The following is a 23,496-nucleotide window of genomic DNA, read 5'->3' as shown; positions in this document are numbered from 1 at the left end:
TGGTAAGTTTCGTCGTTCTTCATCTTACGTGATGCAAGTTTCTTGTGTATGATTGCACTATTAATCTTAGGGCCAAATTCTTCTTTTAGTGCCTTTTTTAGACTCGCATAGTCTTTAACTCTTCCTAACGATCGCAAAAATAGTTTAGCAGTTCCATCTAAAAGTCGCTTTGCGTATATCAGTTTCTCGACTTTTGTCCATTTCATAATATTAGCAGTATCTTCAAATTCGTCAATAAAAGTCTCAATAGGATAAGTGTCATCTCCGGTAAAAATGTTCATCGACTTCTCTAAATCCTTAAATGAAATCTGTACATCTAACTCTTGCTCTTCATCTTCACGTTCCTTTTCATCTTTGTTTGGCGACATCTGGTCTGTCAAACTGGTATTAGTCTTTAAATTCTTACGTCTCTTAGTCGTCGTACAAAATGATGGCTTATTTGGACTCATAGTCTTTAAGTCTTCAAAAAAAAATCTTCATGTCCAAAAGCTACCATTTTAGTACATTTTTTCTTCAGCTGGCAACATTTTTTAGCATAAACAATCGGGACACGATGTCAAAACAATCCGATGTGTGCCTACGTTCAGTCGAGTCTTTGCAACATCCGGTCGGTAAAGCAGGTCTCAAAGGCGTAAAATGGCGACGCACCGGTACTAACTTTCCATCGAATGACTTGCGATAAAACTTCTTTTTAGAATCTTCAGTCTTCGTTTCGCCTCAAATTTTTGGGTTATCCCGGACGAGCCCCCAAAAGTTGTGGGATAATTCACGGATTTGATGACGAAAACTCACTTTTACACTGAAACTTCTTTATTTTTGTTACGAAAAAATTAAAACGTCTTACATCTTTCCAATCTGACAAGTGACAAAACTATTTTTGAGTTTGACAGTTCGAAACTTCATAATCAGTCTACGTTCTTATGACACTGACACTTGGTAATACCAACACAAAAAAAAGTATTATTTACTACTAATTTATCCCACATATATAGCTGTGATAACCTAGTGGTTAGGACGTCGGCCTTCTAATCGGAGGTCAGGGTTCGATCCGGGGCACGCACCTCTACCTTTTCGGAGTTATGTGCGTTTTAAGTAATTAAATATCACTTGCTTTACCGGGGAAGGAAAACATTGTGAGGAAACCTGCATGCCTGAGAGTTCTCCATAATGTTCTCGAAGGTGTGTGATGTCTACCAATCAGCACATGGCCAGGGTGGTAGACTATGCCCAAACCGTTCTCACTCTGAGAGGAGACCCGTGCTCTGTAGTGAGCCGGCGATGGTTTGATTATGATGATTATGATCGCTCGGTTGTCCTGAGCCGACCATGTGTATAGCAAGCCTACCACAGACAGTTTACACGGATGCGCTCATTACTCACTCAAGTTACAACAATCGCTTTGTTATTTAACACCGTTCTTCACTTCAAGGAATAATAACACCTTTGAATGGAACCTAACTTGAGAATGAGTCAAGCATATACCTAAAGTCTGATATAACAAATATATGGATCATATTCTTGTCAGTGGAAACGACAAAGAAGTCCGCCTAATAGAGATACCAAATCAGCAGTGCAAACAAAACCTAACCAGAACGCCACCGTAAGCTAGTTCACCCTCACCACCTCTGTGCCTACTGCCTGGTGCACTTCGACCGTCCGTTGCGCCAGATCTTTTTTCCACGCACATGCAAACTGTGGAACCAACTACCTTCGGCGGTGTTCCCACTAAATTACAACATGGGGTTATTCAAGGGGTGGACCACCAAATTCCTGAAAGGCCGGCAAAGCATTAGTGGTTATTGGTTCCTCTGGTACTGCAATGTTCATGGGCGGCGGTAATCACTTAACATCAGGTGACCCGCTTGCTCGTTTGCTCGCTATTTTTATTAAAACAAAAAAACTTTTCGACACTTTTTTTTCCAGCTTTTGCAACATTTCGTCAATAATTAAAAGTCGGTAGAAAACTGTCTACATACCTTTAGAATCTATCATCTGTCCGTCCATCCATCCATCCGTCCGTCTGTCTGTCTGTCTGTTATCTTGATTTGTCTTAACGCTGATGTTCAGTTCATCATCAGACAGTCTGGGAACTTCTAACAAAAGGTCGAGGCTTCCACGTCACTGGCAGGCATCAAATGATACTTAGTACGTCTTACGCTAGATAGCCCGGTAGCTCTATTTTCTAACATTATTGACATTTATCGTCGATTCGGGATCAAAGCGAGAGTTCCCTCACTCTAGTTCACTCTGCCGATGTCACATACTTGTAATATTGTTAAGCCGAACACACTCAGAAGCCAGGGCTCTGATTGTACTTATTACCCGTATAATCATTCATCATCATCATCAACCGATAGATGTCCACAGCTGGACATAGGCCTCTTGTAGGGACCTCTACACGCCACGGTCTTGCGCCGCCGCCATCCAGCGATTCCCTGCGACCGTCGTCCGTCCACCTAGTGGGGGGTCTTTCCAGCACCTTGGGACCCCAACGTCTATCGGTTGTTCGAACTATGTGCCCTGCCCATTGCCACTTCAGCTTCGCAACCCGTTGAGCTATGTCGGTTACTCTAGTTCTCGTATAGATCTCCTCATTTCTGATTTAACATTAATGAAAAAATATTATTATCACATTTTAAATACACATCAAAAATTGCGAACCGGCAGGAATCGAACCCGCGTCTCCTGGGATCGCGCGCGACTGCAAAAAGATGTCGCTACTAGATGGCAGAAACAGTCGCTTCAGTACTGAGTGAGCATACACATTACAAATTTCGTCACTGGGTTCGATTCCTGCCGGTTCGCAATTTTTGATGTGTATTTAAATTATTTAGAAATTTCCTTCAAGTGTAGGTGAAACACTATAAAAAATTATAAAATATTATCACATAATTTAAACGACCTATAAATATGAAGTACGAGCAAATGTTAATTAAGCATAAACAACGTAATCAGATGACCGTCCGAATCGTAATTTCCTGATTCGTGTGCGAATGTAAATGACGTGTTTTCATGCTATTAAGCATAATTACCGAATAATATAATGTTATGAATAACAAAGTTGTGTTCGTTTCATTTCATACTGAATATTAAAATACTTCGACCTGGCTCCTTTTTAGGGTTCCGTACCTCAAAAGGAAAAACGGAACCCTTATAGGATCACTTTGTTGTCTGTCTGTCTGTCTGTCTATCAAGAAACCTACAGGGTACTTCCCGTTGACCTAGAATCTTGAAATTTGATAGTTAGGTGGGTCTTATAGCTGGCTTTAGGGGAAAAATCTGAAAACCGCAAATTTGTGGTCACATCACACAAAAAAAAATTAAATTGTGGTCATAAACTAATAATTAGTATTTTCAATTTTCGAAGTAAGATAACTATATCAAGTGGAGTATCATATTATGAAATGGCTTCACTTGTACCTTCTAAAACATTTATTTTTAGGTATAATAGTTTTTGATTTATCATGCAAAATGTCGATAAAATAAGATTCTAATACGGAACCCTCAGTGCGCGAGTCTGACTCGCACTTGGCCGGTTTTTTTCATAAATAGAATAGAATAGAATTTAATATTTTTATTCAAGTAAGTAAACTTATTACAATTGCTTTTGAATCGTTAACTAGATCGGAATGCCGTTCCTACCGAGAAGAACCAGCAAGAAACTCGGCGGTTGCTCTTTTCATGCCAATGACTTCTATAGAAGCCCCTTTAAAAGATGATTGAATTGAATTTCTAATTATTCAATACTAGCTTATGCTCGCGACTTCGTCCGCGTGGACTACACAAATTTCAAACCCGTATTTCACCCCTTTTGAGCTGTGCGTTGATAGATTAGTCAGTCAGTCACCTTTTCCTTTCATTTATATTTAGATTTATTTTATTATGAGTCCGACTCGCACTTGGCCCATTCTTTTTTAATTACTAAGTCAGGACGGTTGGGTAGAGAGGTACAGCAAAATGTTAAAAAGATATAATTGTTCCGTCTTAGGTCACGTATAACCACAGACACTAAAGCTATCATTATCTACCAGTTCAAAGCGAACTGTTCAACTGAGACTATGTTGAAACTTCTAAACGACATCATTATCATCATTATTATCATGGCAGGCGTTAAATTTAATTGGCACAAAGTTGGGCTTTTTTTGTTAGAAAAATACAAGTTTAAAGATATTTTTTAAAGAATATTAGCCATTGGCCCTTGACAAACATTCCCCTTTCCTCTCCAATGAAGCGTGAAGCTTGTGCTAGGATTAGGTACGACAATAGTGCAACGAGTGGGGCTTGAACCGGCGACCTTTCGATCCGCACCTTTAACCGTTGAGCTATTGAGGCTATAGTTATTTAAAACTACATATTTTCAGAGAAATCTAGAAAATTACAGCCCTAGATATTAGTTTCTAAAATATGTCTGCAAATATTGCGGGTCTTCCAACGCTGCGTCTTCCGGTGCGAGGTCGCCATTCCAGCACCTTGGGACCCCAACGTCTATCGGTTTTTCCGAACTAAGTATGTGCGCTGTCCATTGCCACTTCAGCTTCGCAACCCGTTGAGCTATGTTTCTGATTTGATGACGAAGAGAAACTCCAACCATAGCTCTTTCCATCGTTTCGTTAATACTAGTAGAATATTCAGTGGATTGTACACATGTCTGATTCGGCAGCGAACGAGTATAACTCAATACAAGCGTGCCCAATTTACGATAAACACGTGCACATAACTCGGCTGGAACTGACTGTTCAAATCGCTACTTTAAGGGCTACCACGCCACTCAAGCGTCCCGATATATTGTCCCGAAAAATACAATACAATGTTTCTCAAATGTTGACCTAATTTAATCTGGGATAAGAACAGCTTCAACGAAATTTTACGTGGGCTTTTAAGAGCACCTCGAACGCGCTGATGCAAAACCCTTTGGCAGATCGTAAGCACTTGGTGCACCGTGCATCATTTATTGAAATCAGTCCACTACAATTTACATAAGTACAAAAAAGTGCCACTATCTAGGATTAATATAGGTAAAAGGAGAAGAAAGTGACTGACGCGCGACGTATCAAATTACAACTGGAGCTACAAACTTAAGATTTGTATTATTTGAATCCCTTTTACAAGATATGACTGCTCCATTAGGTTTAAAAAGCAAAACAAAATGAGAAATTTTAATAGGATCTTTAAAAAACTTTTTGAATTAGTGGGAAAAGCATAGCCTGCAATAAATACTTTCAATTAAATCCGTTACTTACTTACCTTACTACAACTTTGAACAAAATTAGTAAGTACTCGAGACAATTAAGCCAGGACCAAAATCGTAGACAAAGCCACAGGAAAAACCTATGATAAGTACATGGACACACTGAAACTGACTGTTCAAGTCGCTATTTCAAGGGCTGCCACGCCATTCATGCGTCCCGATTTATGTGTCCCGGTAAATTAGATTTCCCATTTTACCTAAACGTTTATGCACAACCCATTTCTCTACCTTATGGACTGATTTTTGAATTATTTCCTAGACCCTTAAGTAAAATAAATAGCAAAAAGTCAAATAAATAACTAAAGTAAATCATAGTAAGTAGTAAAGTTACAAATATATCGCTCCAACTTAATTACTAAAACCACTACAAAACAATAATATTATCAATAATAATTAATACTAATAACAGTCAAAGACTTTAATATCACGCCAGTGAGCTAAGTAAACTAATATAATTAATATCACTAGTAATGTTAATCAAAGGTTCTATTGCCTCGGAGCTTCGACGTAACGTTACCACAGAGTATTAACACTAGTGTAATAATATACCTATTATCTAATTATAGTTGTAAAGGTCTTCACTCACTTACGTCCCTGCTACATTAACGGCTAAAAACGCGTTGATCCTCGGCATTTCCCGTTAAACGTAGGTGTATCCACGATCATCGCGATAATTTTAACAACGGCATTCACAACGTCGTCGTTTGGAGTTTGCGTTTGGGTTTTTCTGTACATTTGTATATCTTCTCTTTCTTTTTATTCTTTTTTCTCCCTTCTCTTATATAAGTTACGAAAGTTTGTATGAAAGACAGCCATTTTACAAGTTATAGGTTGGTACCATGAAAATTGGTATTCGGACTTTCGGTCTAAATTGCAGAAAATAGCATGTGCTTCAGAATTTCGGGAATACCAAAAGTAGAAAATTGGTTCCTCCTTCACGTTTCCACTATCGTACCGCAGGGTCTACACCGGACGTAGTCGAAATTCCACGGATACGTACGAAGCGATTTGCCTCCTCATTTTTTATTCGAACTGCTTGGATTTGGAACGCCCTTCCAGCATCAGTTTTCCCTCCAATCACGATAATATGGGTTCCTTCAAGTCAAAAGTGAACAGGCATCTTCTAGGCAAGTGCGCTCCATCTCAGGGTGCATGATCACTTCCCACCAGGTCTGATTGCAGCCAAGCGCTAGTCTGTAAATTAAAAAAAAATGATTTTTATTTAAATTTTATTTGCTAGTACGTAAATGGGGTCAAATTGGAATCACCGCGACCATAGTCGACCTTTCCATCTGGTTTGGATTTCAGTCCGCTATTGGAGCGATGCTGTATAAGTATATGCGATGACCTTTATTATTTCTAATTTGTATTTGCTGCATATTTTAGCAATTGTTTACAATTAATTAATAAGCGTCAGCAATAAATCAAATTACAAAATGGTATTACCGAACCAGTGGTAGATGCATCCGACTATTCGTAAGCACTTGTAAAAGTTTATACGAATAAAAAAGATTTTCATTTCATTTTTCATTTCATTTCATTTCATTTTCATTTCATTTCATTCAATCGCCAAATGCAAATCGGTTAACCACTAATGTAGTTTCGATAATTGTTGCTACATGAAATGCGGTTGAAAAATATGCTAAAATAATATAAGATTATATATATATATATTATGGTTTTGTTATTCAAAAGTCAAAAGTCAAATGATTTATTCAAAATAGGTAATAAATTACTCTTATTGATGGTCTGGTATGGTGTTAGATTTGTAAGATATAGTGGTGATAATTATTGCGCAAACTTAAAACTAAAGCTACGAGGGTTCCAAACGCGCCCAGGTCAGGTCAGGCCGGCCCAGGTATTGATTGTCCTAATATAAGTATTTAAATATTTTGTCCGCTTATGCTGTCTCAATGCCTAAATGACGATAAATACTCCATTACGTTGCATATCTCAGACAAAGGATCATGGACTTGTCAGACGCGTATACCCGAAAGGGACACGAAAGAAATTATACTTACGTATGAAAGGTTATGTTTCATAATTTACGTTCGCTTCGACTGTTACAGCCGATCACACAGCAATGCACTATAAATGGCTTCTACACGCCTTCAACATTAAATTTAAAACAGAAAACTAAATAAAAACTACACAAAATCACAGAGGTTTGTTGGGCACAGATAACAACTGTGCCCAACAAAAAAAGCTAAACTATGACAAAGACAAAAAAAACCGGCCAAGTGCGAGTCAGGCTCGCGCAATGAGGGTTCCGTACTACAGTCGTATTTTTTCGACATTTTGCACGATAATTCAAAAACTATGATGCATAAAAATAAATAAAAATCTGTTTTAGAATATACAGGTGAAGACCTTTCATATGATACCCCACTTGATATAGTCACTCACTTCGAAAGTTGAAAATACTAATTATTAGTTCATGACCACAATTTTTTTTGTGTGATCTAACTCTAAATTCACGGTTTTCAGATTTTTCCCCAAATGTCAGCTGTAAGATCTACCTACCTGCCAAATTTCATGATTCTAGGACAACGGGAAGTACCCTGTAGGTTTCTTGACAGACAGACGGACAGACAGACAGACAACAAAGTGAACCTATAAGGGTTTCGTTTTTCCTTTTGAGGTACGGAACCCTAAAAAATGTCTTTATCTCTCTTCAGAGGTATTATTTTTTGATACCAAGTCCACCTTGATCCTTTGTCTGCATAATCTATATATATAAAAGGAAAAGGTGACTGACTGACTGACTGACTGAACGACTGACTGACTGACTGACTGATCTATCAACGCACAGCTCAAACTACTGGACGGATCAGGCTGAAATTTGGCATGCAGATAGCTATTATGACGTAGGCATCCGCTAAGAAAGGATTTTTGAAAATTCAACTCCTAAGGGGGTGAAATAGGGTTTTGAAATTGTGTAGTCCACGCGGACGAAGTCGCGAGCATAAGCTAGTATGGTACTAAAGATACTAACTATGAGCTAAGATTACGCGCTTATGTTGTAAGTTGACATAATATTATGGTATTTTGTTTTGTACGGTATCTTGACTATCTTGGACTCACAAAGTTGAGACCTTATAGCACACGTTAACACGTAACCGCCACAAGCACGCTCCATCTTAAGCTGCATCACGACTTGAACTTTAAAGAAAGTCTGATCGCAGCCAAGCGCTAGTCTATTTGAGGTGGTTTGATACATCATGCCGCGAAAATTCAAATTTTAGTTAGTTTTTCGAAAATAGTAGACTAATCATACATCGAAAGCTTATGGTAATGACAATGAGTGTTGCGGGCATGACACTTATATGCATCTACATGTTTTTTTATAAAAACTTTGGTCAAAAATACACAGTTACTTCACATTTGTTCCTGAAAGATAATTTTCTGAATTTTTCCAGATTTGCACAAATATGGAGTAAATGAGTATTTATGGAAAACATGTACCTAGATGCATAAAATTGTTATGCCCGCAAAACTCGTTACCATAAGCCTTCAATGTATGATTAGTCTACTGTTTTCGAAAAACTAACTAAAATTTGAATTTTCGCGGCTGGATCAATCAAACCACCTTTATAATATTATGACAAAACCGTCAAGCTTCCTCATAATCAGATTATTACTAACCCGGAAAAAATTGGAACAGTAAAAGTCACGGACTTCATTGCTTTAATACCACTTAATACTAATATTTAAATACCCATTAAATTCTAATGTATGCCACTGATCCAGTTTTTTTATTAGATTAGGTAGTATTCTCTCGCAACAGCTGTCGAGGTTTGCTCTATATACCCAGCTATTTAATAACTCTACATTATATTTTTGTCGTAAAATCGATCGTCGAGCTAGGAGACTCATAGGCGAAGACGTTACTGGCGAAACTTCAAAGTCTTGATCACCGCCGCAAGGTCGCCGGCTCATCGGTGTTTTAGAGGATATATTTCGGAGAGTGTGCTCAGGAACTTTTCGATCTTGTCCCTCCTTCACCATTTTACCACCGAACCGCAAGACGTCGGGCGAGCTTGCATCTTTATGTCGTCGACATCCCATCGACACGCACAAAACGTTTTGCGTCATCATCCCTTATACGCATGGCTAAGGTTTGGAATACTCTTCCACGATATGTGTAGTTGCTTATTCCTAGCTGTTACTGCTATTTAAAAAAATTAATCATCACACTCGTTAAATCCATAGAAAAATCCAAATAAGTCACGATGAAATTTCTGAAATATAAAAGTTTACTTATCTAAATATATAAAACGAAAAGGTGACTGACTGACTGATCCCTCAACGCATTAACTACTGAACAGATCGGGCTGAAACGAGATGGACCAAATTAGCCAGAGGCTGAACAAATAATTATGAAGGTATTATAATAAATTCAGATAAAAATATACAATGAATTTTGAATAATTATTTAAGTACATTTAAAAGCAGTCGCTGAAAATAATTGAAAAAAATATTTCATCAAAATCGGTTAAACTGTTGGACCGTGAAAAGCTAGCAGACAGACAGACAGACACACTTTCACATTTATTATATTAGTATCCTCATGTAAATAGAAAAAAAACAACTTTACATTATGTATGTATTTATTTTAATCGAATAATAAATGGACATGACTCGAACCTTTTTCATTTTTAATAAGCACTAATGCGCCAGAAAGATCGTAAAAAACACAGCTCCTCTGTGGTAAAAAATGTTTATATAAAAAGTAACGTTTTTTGCGTCTTGTTTACATTGAATGATGCAACAGTAAGGTCATTATCGATTGTTAAACAATCGACTCGCAATCGCATTGTCATTCGAGTCCAGCTCGGCTATCAATTGGATTAATTCGATTGCTTCTCTACAACTTAAGCGTACAACGTCAATAGAGACAGACGTTGAGAAAGGCTTTTTTTCTTATTTAGGACTTCTTTTATAAAGTAAAAGGCATTAGCTTATGCCCGCGACTTCATCTGCGTGGACTGCACAAGTTTCAACCCCCTATTTTACCTCCTTAGGGATTGAATTTTCAAAAATCATCTCCTAGCGGATATTTACGTTTTAGTATTAGCTACCTGCATGCCAAAGGGCGTTGAACCTATAGTACGCGACAGGTTGACATGGCAATCGGGGTGGGGACGCCCCGTACACCCGCACAGCCCCCGCGCTAACCCGGTGCGGGATAGCGCAGCTGACATGCGGGTGTGCGGGGCGCCCCCCAGCCTCATACCCCGATTGCCATTTCGACGTGCCTATTGGAGTGGAGACCATGGACCCGTGGGGCCAGGGTGCTAGATTCTTTATTAAGGACCTGTCATCCCGTCTCGCGCAATTCACGGGGGACCGGAGGGCTGTCAGTTAGTTTGGCCATTCAAATAGGTAACGCAGCCAGCGTTCAGGGCACCCTGCCTCGTTACGGTGGTTTAGATGATATTTTCGATTTGTTTTAGGGTTCCGTACCTCAAAAAGAATAACGGAACCCTTATAGGATCACTTTGTTGTCTGTCTGTCGGTGTGACAAGAAACCTACAGGGTACTTCCCGTTGACCTAGAATCATGAAATTTGGCAGGTAGGTAGGTCTTATTCGGACAGACATTCGAGGAAAAATCTGAAAAACGTGAATTCGTGGTTACATTACACAAAAAAATAATTAAATTGTGGTCATGAACTAATAATTAGTATTTTCAATTTTCGAAGTAAGATAACTATATCGAGTGGGGTATCATATGAAAGGTCTTTATTTGTGGATTCTAAAACAGATTTTTATTTATTTTTATGCATCATCGTTTTTGAATTATCGTGCAAAATGTCGAAAAATACGACTGTTGTACGGAACCACGAGCCTGACTCGCACTTGACTGTTTTTTTTTAAATATTTTTAAGATACATGGAAGCCTAACTTGTAACAGGTAGGTGTAAGGTGTCATCTCAAATATCAGCTCGATATCCGGGTAAACGCACCCGCCTTCCATACTAATAAGGTCAACTCGATCAATTATGCATAAAATGTACGCGACCTCATCTCGTCTCTGATTTATTCTATTTCTGGCATATATTTATATTCTAATTATATAATATACGAAGAATTTTTATGTATCACAAAAAATATATTATTTAAAAAATCTGTTCCAATTTTTAGTCTGACAGATTTCCGGTTGACTACCGAATCCTTGAGTAGATATAAGTACTTGAATAATAAATAGATGATGAGCGTAACTTCGTCTTTAGGTATTTAAAAATCAGGCGAAAACTTTGATTTTCCTAGTCTTTAAAATTGAAATATACAATAGTATTGAAATATGCAAAAGTCACGTCGTTCCGTTGCTCCGTTACAGTCAGTTTGTGAGACAAACCAACAAACAAACACACTTTCGCATTTACAATAAGTAAATATATTATTATTGGTATAGCCTATATTCTATACTAGATGATGCCCGCGACTTCGTCCGCGTGAATTGAGATTTTTTTAAATCCCGTGGGAACTCTTTGATTTTTCGGGATAAAAAGTAACCTATGTAGCCTTCCCCGGGATGTAAGCTAACTCTGTACAAAATTTCATCAAAATCGGTTAAACTGTCGGGCCGTGAAAAGCTAACAGACAGACACACTTTCGCATTTATAATATGAAGTATGGATTCCTATTTAAGGGTTCAGAGTTCCATCCCGGGCACGCACCTCATACTCTTCGGAGTTATACTTATTAGATGGCAAGAGGTGCCATCTATGCCGAACCACTTTGTCGGTCGGTTTGTACACCGCTGAGGTCAAAACCTTCCACTGAATATCAACTTGGGACCTTGCGAGATGATTAACCACACTGTCCGCCTTTGTTGAGATTTCTTTGCATATTATTTCAACATAGATTAATTAATCATTAATTAGAACGTTCAAAATGCGTGCCCTATCAAAATTACCTTCATTATTATTTCAAAATTAAACTAATGTATATTAATGCGGGTATTTCATATCCAATTTGTCTCGAAATTGTAATTCCTTTCTACAACTGTAAAAAGAAATAAGTATTTCATTAATGAAATGTTCCGAGATTGCTTAATTAAGAGACAGAAAAATATAATAGGTACAAAACTAGCTGTCCTGCCTTGGCTTTGCACACTTTGCATGAGTGGAATTTTTGAACATAACATGTGAAGGGGTAGAGGGGGCGGTATTTTCAAAACATCTGAAACACGTAGGTCCCTATCTATTTCTTTATTTTTAACCAAAAGCCCAAAATGCCAAAAACCAAATTTCATAGACAACTTCAAAAATGACGGACTTTCATACAAATTTATATTCTCTATTTAACATCCTTAGGGGTACAATTTTCAAAAATACTTTTTTAATGAGTGCCTGAATCATAAAAGGAACTTACTGTCAAAATTTCAAGTCTCTAAATTCTAACCCTTGTGGTTTCGGCTGTGAGTTGATGCATCAGTCAGTCTGTCACGACAATTCTTTTTATAGGCTCTTTTTTAATTTATAGACTCTGAATAAATGGAATGGACTTGTAACGATGCAAGATAAAAATGAGCAAGCCTTTCTAGAGGATGCCTATTCACTCTTGACTTGAAGTTACCCATATTAAAATTGGAGCGGAAAACTTAGTAGGCCCTCATTAATTTTAATAATACGCGAAATATGCTTAGCTAAACGCTCCACGTTTCTTTGAGGAAATGACTACGATAAGACGGTTTCTTGAACTTAATCCCTAGATAATTGTCTCTGTATACATTCACCTACATAATTATGGTTACCGCTTCAGTCTGGAAGCGTAAGATAATGTTACTGAGCTCAAATTTCAGCTGGCTTCCTGCCGCTATTGCCAGAGTTAAGTGAGTAAGCTTGAAACATAATAACACGTTCAAGCGGAAGATTTAAATAGGAAACATGTTTTTAGGTAGTATTTATACAAGATGGTAAAATTGGCTGCGCTAGGATTTCGTCAATGGTACAGTTCAACGGTCAACTAATCAGTTGAACTAGTACAAATGAGCGCATTTTATTAGAAAATTACATATACCACCTTACTATTAGACATTGCAAAAGAGATAAATGTGTAAAATATCTCGAATGATTTTAAAAGTAATTGAAATTTCTGCGAATAAAATTACGTGGAATAAGACTAAATAATTATGAAAGTGCGTTTGTCTGTCTGTTGTAAAGTACCTTTTTACGGCCCATTAGTTAGAGCAATTTTGACTAAATTTGGTACAAAGAGAGCCTGCATCCTGGAAACCACTTTTTAGAGAGTTTCCGCAGAATTTAAAAACTTAAATGCCACAAAATCACGGGCACCTAATAGATCCTATAATTTATATCACGCGAGCGTGCTACTTCTATAAACAAAGTAACATATTAAATAGGAAGACCCAATGACGCAGTCAAAAAGCAATCACAATCCTCCATTGTTCGCAGCAGGTCACCCAAACCATTCCCGCACAATCTGTATTCATGCACCGTTTCTACTATTAGAACGCTACGCATGCCAACACGCAACAAGCAAAACTCTGCATTCGTATTAAAAATATTTATTACAATACTGTTTTATAAATACATACTTAAATCTATATCACTTTAGGGCTGGATTTCGTTCAGTGCGTTATCCTGGGGGACTTTGATGTCCTGGACGGGTACCTCTTCCCGGTCGAGCGATGATATCGTGGGTAACTTTTCAGGTTCAACTTCAGCAGCTTCTGTCGTCACTGGGAGTGGCTCAACTTTATCAAAATTTTCTACCTCAGCAGGGGCAATTGGTTCAACATTTTCAACCTTCTCAACAGGGGTAATCGGTTCAACATTTTCAACCTTCTCAACGGGGGCAATCGGTTCAACCTTTTCGACCTTCTCAACAGGGACAATCGGTTCAACCTTTTCGACCTTCTCAAGAGGGGCAATCGGTTCAACCTTTTCGACCTTCTCGACAGGGACAATCGGTTCAACATTTTCGATCTTCTCAACAGGGGCAATCGGTTCAAATTTTTCGACCTTCTCAGCAGCCGCAGTTGGTTCAACATTTTCTACCTTATCAACAGTTTCAACCTTAGCAAAAGGCTCTACCGGTGTGTTTACCGGCGCATCAAAGGTTTCAACTTTATCGAAGTTAGCAACGTTATCAGTGTTCGCAACTGGCACAACAGGCGCAGGTACGACCGGCTCTTTCTCTTCCTTCAATGGCTTCCCACTTTCAACGATCGGCACTTCTCTTTCACCAGCCTTTTCGTTTTCATCAGCACCATTGATAGGAGCGACTACATCCAAATATCCATCACTAGTTAGAGTAGCAGTGACATCTGATGCACTGGCGTTTACTGGGAGAGTGTACGTGTGGAAGAATTGGCTGGCGAATAGGTCATGGTCCTCGTGTTTAGCTTCATGCGCTCCTTGGACAAGAATGAAGTCACCTTTCGTCTTAACTTTCAAATCTTCCTTCTTGTACTCCTTAACGTTGACTATCACTCGGAATTTGTCGTCGGTTATGTCGATCCTCGGTCCGATGTCCGCGAAACTTGAGAACAGTTTTGTTAGAGGCTCAAAAATGTTTCCGAACGGTGGAAATCTGAACCAGGGGGATGGGTCTTCGAATTCTGAGTCTGTGATGGTGGTGATGGGGCGAGGGACGTCCTCGCTCGCGGGGTAGGCGGCCGCGAGCGCGAGTACCGCGAAAAACGCAATATACCGCGACATGTTACTGTTGGCACTTAGTTTCACTCGTACGTGCGTGCGTCTCGGATATGGTATAAAAACTGCGGGCGGCGCGTGAGTCGAAGGCTATATACAATGTGGGGGGCAGCGGGGAAGGCGCATCGTCGACCGCTATGACGGCATAATAGAATATTAACGCAGACGCGACAATTAACTTACCTGGGATTTATGCTACTCGGTGGATTTATGTAAACAGTGCACGTTTATAAAGTCGTTTTTTTTAATTTATTTTTTGTACCAAAAACGTTTACAATAAAGAGAAAAATAAAGTAAAAGTGGACAAGGAAGTATATCTATGAGAGATCTCGTTATGTTGATTTGTAAATTTTTTGTCAGAATTCATTTCTGTTACAAAAAAGAGATTCCATGCTTTACCTACTCCACGTTTTGGCAATACTTATCATTTATTTTAGGGCTAATTTTAATAAACAATATTTATCTTAGGAATTTTGACGCTTTGACAGTTTTTGTATTAATTAGATATCTGAAAAAATTACAAAGTTATTGGTTGGTTAGAGATTATTTGGTGATTGAAAAATCATCCCTTGTTATGTAAATTACCATTTGTCTGACATCTACGAAAATAGAGTTTTACATAATTTATTGTGCCTTTATAAAGCACGCGCAAACATAAAACTTGTGAAATGTGTTTTATTTGATTAATGTTTCCCACATGCATATTTCGTATGTGAGTTATTTTATTTTAATATTTTACAAAACATCAATATTAATTTATCAACCTTACCCGCTCTAACTATACAAAGCGTGCATCGCTTACGTATCTTAAAAAAATGTAACTTAATTCGTAAGTCCATATAAGTATTCGTATATATTCGTAAGTTCGTAAGAATATCCATAACTTCTATACATTTATTTATATTTGATCTGCAGTTTTTTTTTTACTATTTAAATACCAGTTAGCTTTTGATAGCAATGTCACCTGATCGTAAGTGATGATTGGGTCTAAGATGGAAGCCACCTAACTTGGAAGAGGTTGATATAGATTTTATTAACCCTAATTACTTTCTAAGCGGTTACGCTTTTACAGCGCGAATTAATTTACTCCATTTTACTTAATTTACCTTTATTAATTATCAACAATAATGAATGAGACTAGTTTGATAAATCTAAATATATAAAAGGAAAAGGTGACTGACTGACTGACTGGCTGACTGATCTATCAACGCTTAGCTCAAACTACTGGACGGATAGGGCTGAAATTTGCCATGCAGATAGCTATTATGATGCAGGTAGCTAATACTAAAACGTAAATATCCGCTAAGTAAGGATTTTTGAGAATAAAACCTCTAAGGGAGTGAAATTAGGGGTTTGAAATTTGTGTAGTCCACGCGGACGAAGTCGCGAGCATAAGCTAGTCTATGACATAAAATCCAACTAGATAAATATTTCAATACTTCCACAAGATTTATTCCTATTCGTCAAATAATAAATGCCGACAACGTAAAACAAAATCATTTGTTTTGTGAGTTTGGAAGGTATTAAGTACAAACACGAAACCACTGGTTAGTTTCGCTTCTGCAATTAATTGAATTAATCTATGTTAAATGACGTACGACCTTCGAAGGCCAGCTTCTAGAGTTCTCGTGAACGACGCTAAATTAGCTTATTTTTTCTTACAAAACGTGAAGATCGTGGATCCTAGCGCTTATCTGTCTCGTACGTGACTAGAGATTTGCTTACTCAGATCTTAAGTACCTACTAAGGTAGGTATATCAAAGCGAAATATTATCACCTTTTTAGGGTTCCGTAGTAAACAAGGAACCCTTATAGTTTCATGTCCGTCCTTCTGTCCGTCCGTCCGTCCTCGGTTAATCTCAGAGACTATTAGTGCTAGAAATCTGTAATTCGGCATGGGTATCAAAGTGGTGAAATAAAATTGTGATAAATATATTTTTTTAGGGTAGCTCCCCTACATGTAAAGTGGAGATGAATTTTTTTCTAGTCTACCCCATAGTGTGGGGTGTCGTTGAATAGGTATTTTAAAAATATTTTGGGTGTGGGAACATCATTTTTCGATTTCTAGATCCGTTTGTAAAATATGATGTTTTAAAGTGCTCATTTTTATTAGAGTCAAGTGTCCCCCCCTCTATCAGCCAAATGGTAGTATATAGGAACGTGAAAAAATTCACAGCAGTAGTATATATAATCAATTTTAAAGAAAAACTATCATGGCTAAGTAGAGTTCACAGGTTAAGGAGTTACATCTGTTTTTCGAGATTAATAAAATTATTGTACATAGATATTATGAGTTGCATATTAATGTATATTATAGTTTTATTGTCTCTATTGTATTTGTGATTGAATTGTGACTACGGAACCCTACACTGCGCGTGGCCCGCCACGCACTTGGCCGGTTTTTTCTACGTCTTAAAGAAAAGTCTTTGTGTTAACCTCACGTACCAATATAACAATACTAGAATAGGTATAGATGATGTTCGCGACTTCGTCGGTGTGGTTTAGGTTTTTAAAAATCCCGAGCTTGGATTTTCCGTCATAAACAATAGACTATGTCTTTAAAATGCTAGCTATATGTATAGCTGATGACTTCATCATCATGATCAACCCATCACCGGCTCACTACAGAGCACGGGTTTCTTCTCAGAGTGAGAAGGGTTTTGGCCATAGTCTACCACGCTGGCCATGTGCGGATTGGTAGACTTCACACACCTTTGAGAACATTATGGAGAACTCTGAGGCATGCAGGTTTCCTCACGATGTTTTCCTTCACCGTTAAAGCAAGTGATATTTAATTCATTAAAACACACATAACTCCTAAAAGTTAGAGGTGCGTGCCCGGAATCGAGCCCCCGACCTCCGATTAGAAGGCAGACGTCCTAACCACTAGGCTATCACAGCTTGTCTCGTTTGTATTTACTTGTATTTTACGAGTATTTTGTTTTTAAATTCAATTTTTTGTTTAACCGCGAACATCTTCACAGTTGGTTACATTTTCTAGGAGTTTTAGATACGGTTACATTTGCAAAACATTTTAATTTATGCACTTGGCTGACTTATAGTTTTCAGTATCAAAACTTTAAAAAAAAAACGGGCCAAGTGCGAGGCAGACTCACGCACCAAAGGTTTCATACTCGGGTATTTTGCACGAAAAATAAAAAACTTTTATGCGGCGGATTTTGGACGGATCGGGCTGAAATTTGACATGTAGATAGATGCCAAATCTCAGCCCGATCCGTCCAGTAGTTTGGGCTGTGCGTTCATAGATCAGTCAGTCAGTCAGTAGGTCGATTCCGTAAAATCTGCATCAATCATTATTACAATCGCAATTGTTGTGATTCTTGTCGCAACAATGAATAGGCTACTTGACTCATATCTAATTTCGTCCAATAAATGATTATTTATTATAGTATTTTGCTTAAGACAACGAAATATATCAATAAGAATTATTAAAAACGCAGGATGGATATATAAATCCAATTTAAAAAAATACAGTTTTTATTTTTATTTGAAACGCAGAAAACGCTGTCAGCCATGATGTGACGTCATTCAATATGTAAACAAAGAAATGTCATCCCTATGTCACGCGGGGACTAACGTAGTATCCATATATATAAAATTTAAAGTCCTGACTAACTTATATATCAACGCACAGCCTAAACATCTAAACAGCTGGTCCTAGATACATGAAATTTGGTGGGTGTGTTCTTTGTAGGTAAAGAGAAGGTATCCACTAGGAAAGGATTTTTTGAAATTCCACCCCTGAGTGGGTTAAATGGGGGTTTGAAATTTATGAAGTCCACGCGGGCAAAGTCTCGAGCATAAGCTAGTTTTTATATATTTTTAAAAACTCATAGTAAACGTAAAAAAATATCGTTTTCTCTTTATAAATTGAATTTACAACAAAGTGATCTTTGCAAAAATAAATTTGGGTTGCAGTCGTTAGTCATATAGGATCCCTTTAAGCAAGTCTTCGCGTGTTACGTATATTTATTTCACTCTAATCCACAACTTTCCTGTGGTCTTTATCGATGCGTATTTTACATTCTCGGATAATACAATAACGATAATTACTATATTTTTCATGTAAACTAGTATAGAAGTCATGTTTATTAAACTTTGGGAAGTTATGCTATTGTTTACAAATGCATGACGTCAGAGCACAGATAATCTATCGGTCAAACATGGCCGACAGTGTTTTCACCTGTCTAGGAAAAATATATTTTTAAATTAAAGTTTTACGGTTTTTAGGGCGCAAAAAAATATAGTGTTAATTTTTTTGATCTAATAGGACAAATATTAACCATTTAAGACCTACTTTAAAAAAAGTGTCAACTAGCCTATTGTATAGCCAATAGTGAGCGAGCGTCAACCAATCAGAGGTGATTGCGATCGTGACAATGTAGCTGTCATTCTACCGCAATCACGCAGCAGCTTTTCCTTTTATACCTATATATGTATATAGAAGATCCCGCGATCCTTAATAATCCAAAATCTAAATTCCCTATCAATCCATACTCTCATCTAACTGCGGCAAACCTGTTTGCAAAACAAAAACATCCATTCGACATGGACGGCGGGTTTGTTGACGAATTAATGTGACTTGTGAGTCATAACTCATAACTCATAAGTCATAACAACTACCTTTACTACCTGTAATCTGTACCCGTAGTATAAGATTTTACGTCTCACCAAACGTTGCTAGAATTCGAGAGTCGAAACACAATGACATCAAAGTAAAATGAACCTAAAGAGTCTTGAATTGAAGTCAAATATTCAATGCCACTGATTTTAATTTCGCAATGTTTCCGCTTGGACCGCTGGCTGTAGAAGTGAAGACAAACTTGAGCTTTAAAACAAGGCATTTAAGATCCAGTTTACTGTAACGCGGAAGTATTTCGACTCTCGAATTTGGTTTGGTTTGGTGAGACGTAAAATCTAAACTACGGGTTCTGGAGTGTTCTCGACCTCTCAAATAATTATACAACTCGATATGTACAACGACATGCAATAATTGATGTTAGCTACCTTAAACATGGTGTATCAATCTTTACATAGTATAAAATAAAGTCGCTTCCCGCTGTCTGTATGTATGAACGCGTAGATCTTTTAAACTACGCAACGGATTTTAATGCGGTTTTCACCAGTAGATAGAGTGATTCAAGAGGAAGGTTTATAGCTATAGTTTAATTCTCAAAAAATTAGAGATCCCTAGAGAAATTGAAATAATGTGAATTAGGTCGGAAAAAAATCCTCTCATTTGAGAGTTTCCGAGGCAATGACACCTCAATGACACCACATTAGTATCTACATTGCACCCATGCGAAGCCGGGGCGGGTCGCTAGTTATTATATAATTCAATGAGTACTCTAATTATTGTTGTTAGCTATATATTTTTTTTTAGAATATTAGCCAAGTTAATTGCTGACGAATATTCCCCTTTCCCCTCCAATTAAGCGGAAAGCTTGTGCTAGGAGTAGGTACGACAATAGTGCAACGGGTGGGATTTAAACCGGCGACCTTTCGATTTTCAGTCCGCTCCTTTAACCGTTGAGCTATCGAGGCTCTTAGATGCCCAAAGTAGTGCAATTGGGCATATATTGGTACTGATTCTGAGAACAACCTAATTTTAGAGTATTCGCATTCTCTTCTTACTAATGTAATATGAAAAGGACAGACGCAGTTTGGCAGTTTTAAATTTAATTTTTAGATGGTAAAACCCGTGATTTTAGCGCACAGTTGCGAGCCTACTGTTTAAATTTGTAGCGTGCACTAAAATTTAGAGTCTTTAAATGTAAAGTTCATGTTCTGTCCCTTTTTAGCATTGTTAAAAAGAAAAGGATGCAAGCAAATACTCTAAATTTAGTTTAGAGAAAGACAACGGAATTGGTTCCATTGGTTGGTGGCCCGATGGCACTATAGATAGCTCAGAATACATAATCCTCTAGCTCCTTCAGCTCATTATTCAGGGGAAAATAGCCGGCAGAAGACCACCTGGCCGAGGAAGAACATCGTGGAGCTAAAGATTATAGGAGACGGTACTTCAAGAAGTGCTACGTAACTCTAAAAAAGAAGATAGCTAATTTAATTTTTGTGGTTTCTGCGTTTGACTCATCAAAGTTTGCAAGCACACGTCATCTTTTGAGGATGTACAGAGATAAAGTCAAAAATAATTACATAGCGTTTATCAGTTTTTGTCTTGTTAACGATAAAACCAATGTTTTTATTTTAACGTTGGTGAAATACCTACATTATCTAAGATAGCATGTTGGTTAATACAGCATATGGACCTTCAATACATCGCGGGTTCGGTTCAAGGATAACATAAAATACAATAAAAACCATTTTTGGCTTATAAAATAATAACTGACTTATGCCAATTATGAAATTAAACTAGCTTTGCTCGCGATTTCGTCCGCGCGGACAACACCAATTTCAAACCCCTATTTTTTTTTACTTTATTTTAATATTACAATAAAACTTAAAGCTAGCCTTATCTAATTACTATATAAATCATGACCGCGTGGAATGGTGCCAAGAATATTGGCTGCATTTCCGCGCTGGACAGCCAGGCTGATCCGTTGCGCAAAAAATGAGCCAGCCCTTCTGTCACCAGATGAGGCTATTAATCGCGGTGAAATGTCTCGTTTTTATTTTATTTTTTTTTTCCTATTACCTTTTACCTATTACCTATTTTACCCCCTTAGGGGTTGAATTTTCAAAAACCTTTTTTAGCGAATGTCTACTTCATAATAGCTTTCTGTAATCTGTATGCCAAATTTCAGCGCGATCCGTCCAGTAGTTTGAGCTGTGCGTTGATAGGTCAGTCAGTCAGTCACCTTTTCCTTTTATATATACATATTTAGATACGTACTTACAAGGTAGTATTTTGGAGAACATAAAACTAGGTATGCTGTAACTTGAATCATTAAATCTCTTATCGTTCTTTTGTACATTAGGTACTTACATCTGAATATATAAATAAAAGAGAAATACCACTCACTCACTGACTGACTGACTGACTAATCACGAAATCTCAGAAACTATAAAGACTACAAACTTGAAATTTGGAAGGTAGGTTCTTTCTATGACGTAGGTGTCAGCTAAGAAACGGTTTTGAAAAATTCCCCACCTAAGGGTGCGAAAGGGGGGATCGAAGTTTGTATGAAAGTCCTATGTTTTTGGAGTTAGAGACGAGCTTTAAATAATAAAAATCTGTATAATTCAATTTGGGAAATTCCCCCCTTAAGGATGGTAAAATAGGGGGGCAATGTTTTTATAGAAAAGTTTTATCAATTATTATTTTTACTTGAAATTTGAAATGTAGGCTATTTCTAGGGGTAGGTATCAGATAAGACAGGATCTAACTAAATTCCCCCCATAAGGGAGTAAATTGGGGGTGGAAGGGTTACATGAAAATCCTATGTTTTTAAAGTTAGAGATATGAAAATTGGCATTTAGGTATTCTGGGTTCCGTGTCTTAAGGTGAGACTGAGTGAGTAGGTTTGCAGCGGGAAAATTTCAGATCTCATGAGAAACCAGTACGCGGACGAAGTCGCGGGCATCTGCTAGTAAATCATAAATGCATATGGCCCTATTGTTTACTAACTAGGTAGTTATGTAGGTACTTAGGTAGGTATAATAACGCCTGACCTTGACTATGATAACACCTGATGGTAGGTGAGTAAGTACTTAGTATGTAGCACAGAACTCAAATGCAAGTGATATCTGATGTCTCTAACATGGGCAGACCGATGTTACAATAGGTTCTTGGACTGTAATGGCGAGTGCTCTGAAGAGCTTTTTGACCTCATTCCACCCTCTTTTTTCTACAACCGCACCGCGCGCCACCGCGTAAGGAATTTCACCCTCACCACCTGCAGGGTTAGCATGGGCGGGGATATAATTTTCTCCCCGGGGAAAGGATAAAATCTTTATCCCCTCCGACAGCTTTATCCACTCTCCGAGCATGGGCTCACGGGTGGATATAATTATCCACAGTGAATAAAACGGGGGACTTTTCGGTTTTTGGATCTTTTCCTTTACCTTTATTGGGTTAATGGTAATTGGTATTTGGGACCTATGTTGGGTTTATGTTGGGGTTCCCAACCATATTCCAAACATAACCCAAACACAACCCAAACATAACCCAAACACAACCCAAACATAACCTAAACCCAACAGGTACCGCGAGACATGTTTTGATTTTTTAAGTTCTATGAGAATAAACTTAAACCCACGTCTAATGTCGAAGATAAAATTGTCCCCGAATTAGGGATAAACTTCTCCTCTCCCCTGTTGCCGTGCTTTGAGAGGTGGACAAGTAAATTTTATCCCTCGTCAGTGGATATAATTGGGGGATAAAATTTTTGTCTCCTGCCCATGCTAGGGGGGCTCGGTGTCTGGTGCACTTCGACCGTCCGCTGCGCCAGATCCTTCTTTCCACGCACATGTAAACTGTGGAACCAACTCCCATCGGCGATGTTCCCACTAGATTACAACATGGGGTTATTCAAGGGGCGGACCAACAAATTCCTAAAAGGCCGGCAACGCATCGGGGGTT

General features: G+C 37.9%; 2 protein-coding genes across 2 annotated transcripts in view; both read right to left on the bottom strand.

Moving 5' to 3' along the window:
• Positions 1-23,496, bottom strand: part of LOC117989048 (metabotropic glycine receptor) — a 281,440-nt gene that overhangs the window by 256,318 nt on the left and 1,626 nt on the right. The window lies entirely within an intron of this gene.
• Positions 13,768-15,013, bottom strand: LOC117988699 (probable serine/threonine-protein kinase kinX). The gene has a single exon (XM_069502153.1). The coding sequence runs from the start codon at positions 14,937-14,939 to the stop codon at positions 13,830-13,832; it is 1,110 nt and encodes a 369-aa protein (XP_069358254.1). The 5' UTR covers positions 14,940-15,013; the 3' UTR covers positions 13,768-13,829.

This window comes from Maniola hyperantus, chromosome 2 (assembly GCF_902806685.2).
Source record: "Maniola hyperantus chromosome 2, iAphHyp1.2, whole genome shotgun sequence".
Taxonomy (NCBI): domain Eukaryota; kingdom Metazoa; phylum Arthropoda; class Insecta; order Lepidoptera; family Nymphalidae; genus Maniola; species Maniola hyperantus.
The sequence above is the reverse complement of the archived record's forward strand: the minus strand, read 5'-3'. Positions and strand labels throughout refer to the sequence as shown.

Bases quoted from the DNA above. Each gene is read 5' to 3' on its own strand.
- LOC117988699 (XM_069502153.1), bottom strand. From the start codon at position 14,939: ATGTCGCGGTATATTGCGTTTTTCGCGGTACTCGCGCTCGCGGCCGCC.